This window comes from Hypomesus transpacificus, unplaced genomic scaffold (genome assembly GCF_021917145.1).
Source record: "Hypomesus transpacificus isolate Combined female unplaced genomic scaffold, fHypTra1 scaffold_127, whole genome shotgun sequence".
Taxonomy (NCBI): Eukaryota; Metazoa; Chordata; class Actinopteri; order Osmeriformes; family Osmeridae; genus Hypomesus; species Hypomesus transpacificus.
In genome coordinates this window covers 333,953-341,147 of record NW_025813704.1, presented here as the reverse complement: position 1 = coordinate 341,147, position 7,195 = coordinate 333,953, and the positions used below count along the sequence as shown (strand labels likewise).

The window sequence follows — 7,195 nt, the reverse complement described above, 5'->3', positions numbered from 1 at the left end:
AGACTCAGCGACTAGGGGAGAGCGGGGGCGAAAGTAACATTTATCAGAAAAACTTACTTTTACAATACAATGTTTTAGACATAGATATATTTTAGCTTGGGTCCATAACTTTTGAGTGTGGTCTATCAATACCAGGTGGTATTTTGTACAAATGTCGAACAATTTCAGTATAATTTCATTTTGAACACAAGTTGCACATTGTTAGCCTACTTTCGACCCCATCAGTTGGGACGAAAGTAACACAGGGGTGGGTCAAAAGTAACAACGATACAAGCTAGATTTTTTTGTGTTACTCTGGTTTTTATTAAATATACCTGACCTTGTTAATATGTAGTCCTAACTGCAAACATATTTTGTCCATTAGTTTTTTTAAAAAACTATGAATTTTACATTTCACTTTCATCGAATATTTTCATTTTTACTGAATCAGACCTTTGTCTGTCTTTCTGACCCTCACTCTTGGCATATTCTGATGATATAATATGACATAAACATGTTTTAATAAATGCTTTCCACAAACAGAAAGTCACCACATACTATTGCATTAGCGGTGGGACAAAGGTAACAAGTGTTACTTTCGTCCCGACAGGAACTCCTGACATTTAAACCAGATTTTCTTTCATACTGAAAAACTCTTGACAAGGCAACCTTCAGAATATGTTACAGCACTAAATAACCTGTAGATTGATCTGTGACTGTGACACATGACACATGAAACGGGAAACACAACTTGTAATTAGCAAAAAAGGACCGCCTCAGTAATTTACTTTGTGCACTCGAAAAGTGCTTTTCGCACCTAACCGCGGCAAACGATGACGAAATCACAAGAAATTTGGCAGTTCCATCAAAAGTTGCATGCTGAAGGTGCTGTCATAACTTGGAATGCAAATGAAGTCAGGGTTCTGAGAAAATCGCTTTGTCACTTTCGTCCCGTGTTAGGCTACTTTCGTCCCGTGTTCGGCTACTTTCGTCCCGTGTTAGGCTACTTTCGTCCCGTGTTCGGCTACTTTCGTCCCGTGTTCGGCTACTTTCGTCCCGTGTTCGGCTACTTTCGCCCCCGCTCTCCCCTCCATCTGATGCAATTTTTTTTTACATTTTTTTTTACACACAATAAACCAGTAAAACACACACCTTACAACAATGAAATGTATTGAACTATGAACAAGTTCAGAATTTACATAATGAACTATACACGTGAACTATTCATGTTTAGGCTACTTGTATGAACTGAACTTTGAACGAGTTCATGAGAGGTATGAACGTGCACAACACTGGTCTGCTAATACTGTATCTGAAGTCTCTTTCCAGAAATTCAGCCTTGGTGCAGAATTACAGCCACTAAGAGCAGTCCCACAATGAGCTTTCCTCAGGACGTACCGTTTCTGTGTCTGTAGCTTTAAATGCTATGAGGAAGAAAGAGGCGGGGCTAACTACCATGCTTCGGTCGTTTGTAAGCCACGATGTCTCGAGGAAAAACCAATATCCCGCTGGCACGGTCGTAGCTCATTTTCTCATTGGTGGGCCAAATTCTCTGTGCGGTCAAAGCAGTGAAAGGGGAGGTAACTTTTCCTACTGTAACGTAACAACAGGGACATTTTCAAAACTGAGCGTTTCAGCTTTCATTTTCTCTAAGGCGGATCCAGTGCTTGGTTTACACCTATAAACATTTCTAGCCATTGGGGGACACCAACTCCTAAGGCGGCACCAAAAAACAGCCAACTGAAAAATCATCATAGTTATAATACTTATAACGCCGATATTATTTTTTTATAGAAATATTAGGCACGTATATTACAAAACAGGCAGAACAAGAGATGTATTTAAATGATCAAAAAAGTTACGATGGTGCCCCCCCCCCCCCCAAAACAAAAAAACAAATACACACACAACTTCCCAAGCTCGCTGTGGGAGCTCTTCCCTATCTCAGTGGGCCGACAAACTTTGACAGTAGGCTAGGTCAACTTTTCTAAAATGGGCTTAAAAAGATAACAGGAGTTAGGGGAAGAAAAAAAGAAAGAAAGAGCCAGCGAGATGGTGCCCGTGCATCACTTTCAGGTAAGTCCATGTTTAATCATTGTCAAATACGGGAAATGTGCTGCTAATTTAATCGTGCATGCACCTCAAACTAGCTGAAGTTATTGCTAATGTTAGCACACTTAAATATGTTTACGTAAGTGCAAGCTAAATTGAGATTTTACTGTTAAAATGGGGGGGGGGAGGCTTGAGCCTTGTTGCCCAGGACACAGAACATGGTTAATCCTGCCCTGGCTAGGGGAACTCATATTAATGTTACATAACCTCCTAAAGTGAACACTTCATAATGTTAAAAGCTAATCTACAGCAGTCTTCACCAAAATGTTCCTACGTATACAGCCTAAGTTTTACATGTCTGTACAAAGTCGAAGAGTCAAAGGCTTTTTATAAATTAATAACAATTTATTATCAATTTTATTTCTTTAAATTAAAGTTGGGATGAAATGCAGAAATCAATTATTATAAATGTATATCCTATTAACAAAATGTATTCCCTCAATACCCTTCCATATCTGCGCTCACTGTAAAGTCCTATTTGCACTAGTTACCTAAACAATAAATAAAGACCACTTCATTTCCAAATGCTCCGTATCGTTAATCACGGAGCGTTGCTATGATGTCATGACACTCAGAGGGCCTCAGGGATTGGGGACTTCAAATCGTAAACATCAGGGCTGCTAAGAGCATCTCCACTTCCCGGTTCTGGACGCGGCCTCGCGGTCACATGACCCAGGAGACTCAGAGGAAGGAGGAAATCGTCCTGCAGGGAGACAGAGAGAAACAAAATGTCTGACTGGGGACTTTTTTGTAGTTTGAGCTTGATTTGTGTTTGATAGCAAGATCCAAAATATTCAGCTCTGTCGACAGTCTGCGTTCTTACTGAAAGAGGGTTCCAGACAGGGCGTCCACAAATCCACCTGAAACCAGAACGCAGACTCATCAACAGACGTCAAGATAAACAAGCTGCCTTTATTATTATAATTACCCACAGTGAGAGACGCATACCTGGTTTGCAGATGGTGTCGCACAGTACAGGGCAAACGTAGCAGTAAGAACATTCCTGTTGAGACACAGAAGGAAAACACTGAACACAGACATTAACCCTCACCTGAACCCTTAACCTTCACCTGAACCCCTACCATAAAACTCACCTGAACTCTTAACCTTCACCTGAATCCCTACCATAAAACTCACCTGAACTCTTAACCTTCACCTGAATCCCTACCATAAAACTCACCTGAACTCTTAACCCTCACCTGAACCCTTACCATAACCCTCACCCGAACACTCCCCCCCTCACCTGGCAGTGTCCACAGGGTTCAGCCTCGTCTCCTTCTGCACATGGGCACTGATCACAGCTGCTGCAATGCTGAGGAGAGAAAAGCACATGCTGTATGACACTCAGGTACACAGGACTATATGGAGAAAATAAATTAGATGATGTGGAGGTGATGTGAAGCAGAGATGGGGGGACATATGGAGGAGAGATGTAGGAGGGATGAAGCAGAGATAGAAGAGAGATATAGATGTGTAGAGTGAATCGAGGGATTGTGGAGTGAGGGTGGAGGGAGGGTGGAGGGAGTGAGGGTGGAGGGAGGGTCGAGTGAGGGTGGAGTGAGGGTGGAGTGAGGGTGGAGTGAGGGTGAAGGGAGGGTGGAGTGAGGGTGGAGTGAGGGTGGAGTGAGGGTGGAGTGAGGGTGGAGGGAGGGTGGGTGGAGTGAGGGTGGAAGGAGGGTGGAGTGAGGGTGGAGGGAGGGTGGAAGGAGGGTGGAGGGAGGGTGGAGTGAGGGTGGAGTGAGGGTGGAGGGAGGGTGGAGGGAGGGTGGAGTGAGTGTGGAGGGAGGGTGGGTGGAGTGAGGGTGAAGGGAGGGTGGAGTGAGGGTGGAGTGAGGGTGAAGGGAGGGTGGAGGGAGTGAGGGTGGAGGGAGGGTGGAGGGAGGGTAGAGGGAGGGTGGAGTGAGGGTGGAGGGAGGGTGGGTGGAGTGAGGGTGGAGGGAGGGTGGAGGGAGGGTGGAGGGAGGGTGGAGTGAGGGTGGAGGGAGGGTGCAGTGAGGGTGGAGGGAGGGTGGAGTGAGGGAGGAGGGAGGGTGGGTGGAGGGTGGAGGGAGGGTGGGTGGAGGGTGGAGGGAGGGTGGGTGGACCTCATACCTCGCACACGGAGCAGATGCTGCACACAGAGCCTGTCTGGAAGAAAGGCAGGTCTCCAACATCAGCGCTCAGCTCTGGGAGCTCGTCCTCCGTGTCATCACCACCCTCATCATCTGGTAAGACAAGCCAGAGAAACCGTGTTCATTACTGGGCCACATACAGAGCTAATACAAGACCCCAAAGTGCCATGTGTCAGATCGGGTAACGCACACGCCTGGTTTCTGGTATCTGTTCCAAGACAGGCGACAGGACTGGACATGTCAGTCACATGTTGGTCACGGCTGCAGCCTTGTGCAAGCTAAGCATGGAACAGGACGATGTCCTGGTCTTCATATTAGGAAGCTGTCATTTGCAGCTTACGAGATGGGTTTCTGTTCATGGTAACAACGCTACATGCTAATATGCTACTTGTTATGAAATGATGACAAAGCAAAGAGTTTCGGACTTCTGATTTTAAACCAGAAGGAATTTCAGCGGAAAATGAGTTTGACTAGTTTGCTGATCATTAAAAGGGGGGGTGAAATCATACAAACAATTCTTTAGAGATGAGTTAAGAACTTAGAACATGAACCATTTACTAACCCATTGTTATCTTGTTCAGACCCTGCTTTAGTTGTTGTTTACTGCGGGGACTCACTAAACTTGATACAAATCAGTGACTAGAAATTCTTGCTCAAGTTCAAGCTGGTTTCCTCCCAACTGTTCATGAAAGACGCACCTATCTAGGGGCCAATCATGATCACACATACGTGACGAAGATCTGTATAACAGCCAGGGAATTACGAGACGCAGTCTCACTAGCTGGTGAGCAAAGGGGTCATTTCCACATCGGTAACTAATGGTTGTGATTAGTCTATTTTGAGTGGTTGATTGGTTACAGGCCAACAGCATTAGCAGTCATAAGTGTTAAGACCCTCACAAAGAAGTCGGTGAACATATTGCTTTTCACACAAACTAACTAACTGAAGAGCGCATATAGTTGTAATAGTCTCAGATCACAATAAGCCAACAGAAGGCTGGAGCAGTTGAGATGCTGATGTCCACAGCACAGATATAGCAGGCTATTAAAAGCCTGTTCAAGTGGGGCAACATTCCTCGTCAACCCCACACAAGTCAGGGGTCTGCAGACAGCAGCAAACATTTACAAAAAACTGTAATAAGCCCTTCAATTTTACTTGAGTGTACTATAAACGTTTCAGTCATGTTGCGTTCTGTATGCGGTTCACAACCAGTAAGTCAAGCAGTGATACGTGTACGGCCCTGGTGTTAATGAACAAGGGGAAACATGGAGCTGGGATGTAGAGTGCAGTGTTGCTGTTGTGCCGTCTGTAGACCTTACCTGCAGCATCCTCTCCCTCCTCCTCAACTGCGTCTTCCTCTTCGCTTGCAACCTCCTCTTCCTCCTCCACCTCTTCTTCCTCCTCTGCCTCCTCCTCTGCGGCCTCCACCTCTTCCTCCTCCTCTTCGGCCTCCACCTCTTCCTCCTCCTCTTCGGCCTCCACCTCTTCCTCCTCCTCTGCGGCCTCCACCTCTTCCTCTTCTTCGGCCTCCACCTCTTCCTCCTCCTCTGCAGCCTCCACCTCCTCCTCCTCTTCGGCCTCCACCTCTTCCTCCTCCTCTGCGGCCTCCACCTCCTCCTCCTCTTCGGCCTCCACCTCTTCCTCCTCTGCGGCCTCCACCTCTTCCTCCTCTTCGGCCTCCACCTCTTCCTCCTCCTCTGCGGCCTCCACCTCTTCCTCCTCTTCGGCCTCCACCTCTTCCTCTTCCTCCTCCTCTGCGGCCTCCACCTCTTCCTCCTCTTCGGCCTCCACCTCTTCCTCTTCCTCCTCCTCTGCGGCCTCCACCTCTTCTTCGGCCTCCACCTCTTCCTCCTCCTCTGCGGCCTCCACCTCCTCTTCGGCCTCCACCTCTTCCTCTTCCTCCTCCTCTGCGGCCTCCACCTCTTCCTCCTCACCCTCCTCCTCCTCACCAGCATCATCATCATCATCTTCTCCGCCTGCCACCTCCTCTCCACCTTCTCCATCTTTGTCTGCGACCGCCTCCTCCAGGTGGGCCTCCTCCATCCTCACCTCCTCCCCCACGGCCTCCCCCAGCTCCTGGGCTCCCGCTGCTCCAGAGAGGGGGCTCTGGAATGGGCACAGGAGCACTAGCAGCAGCCCCAAAAACCAGCCATTCAAGGCAGCCATCTTGTAAGACTCAGTGAGCAGAGAAAGAGAAGAAAGTTCTAAACAAAACTCCTAAATCCACAGAGAGCCTTGCCCTTTGGCTTTGTCTGTATCTAAAACCACCTTTAAATCCAAGCTGAGCACTCCAGAGGAAGTGTGTGACCAGGTGGGGTTGGAAACTCAGGTCTGGGTGAAGTCGTGCTGCCAGGCAGTGGAGGCTGGAGGCAGGAAGAGACTGCAGAAACACAACCGTACACCAGCCTTGTGGTGGTCGCACAGAGGACACAGGGAAAAGGGGTGTGTGCGGAGAAGAGATAATGTGTGTGTGTGGTAGAGAGCATGTGTGTGTGTATGTGTGTGTGTGCTGGGGCTGACTGACAGAGGCACATGTCATGGAGAATGCCTCTGATCCCCTTTACCCAGTAGAGAGGGAGAGAGAGAGACCTAGAGAGGGAGAAAGAGGGAGAGACTAAGAGACCTAGAGAGAGAGAGGAAAAGAGAGAGACCTATAGACAACTAGAGAGTGAGAGAGATGGGGGGGAGAAGGACGAGTATGGAGAGTATGTGATGGACTACAGAAAGAGAGAGAGAGGAGGGGACGAGAGACAACAGTGAACTGTGAGGGGGGGGAGGAAGACACACACATCAGTAAATTCACAAACACATCAGAAAGCAGGCGTGAGGAGACAGGGCAACATGAGGAGACAGGACAGGGCAGCATGAGGAGACAGGGCAGGGCAGCATGAGGAGACAGGGCAGTATGAGGAGACAGGGCAGCATGAGGAGACAGGGCAGCATGAGGAGACAGGGCAGCATGAGGAGACTGGGCAGCATGAGGAGACAGGGCA

General features: G+C 48.0%; 1 protein-coding gene across 1 annotated transcript; it reads right to left on the bottom strand.

Annotated features, from left to right (window-relative positions):
- Positions 1-2,415: 2,415 nt before the first annotated feature.
- LOC124488194 (protein Ycf2) lies at positions 2,416-6,793 on the bottom strand. Its single transcript, XM_047050746.1, has 6 exons — positions 5,522-6,793; positions 4,183-4,295; positions 3,335-3,403; positions 3,040-3,094; positions 2,915-2,951; positions 2,416-2,794 (listed from the first exon to the last, which is right to left on the bottom strand). Exons 1-6 carry the CDS (start codon positions 6,366-6,368, stop codon positions 2,773-2,775), a joined length of 1,143 nt encoding a protein of 380 aa, XP_046906702.1. The 5' UTR covers positions 6,369-6,793; the 3' UTR covers positions 2,416-2,772.
- Positions 6,794-7,195: the final 402 nt, after the last annotated feature.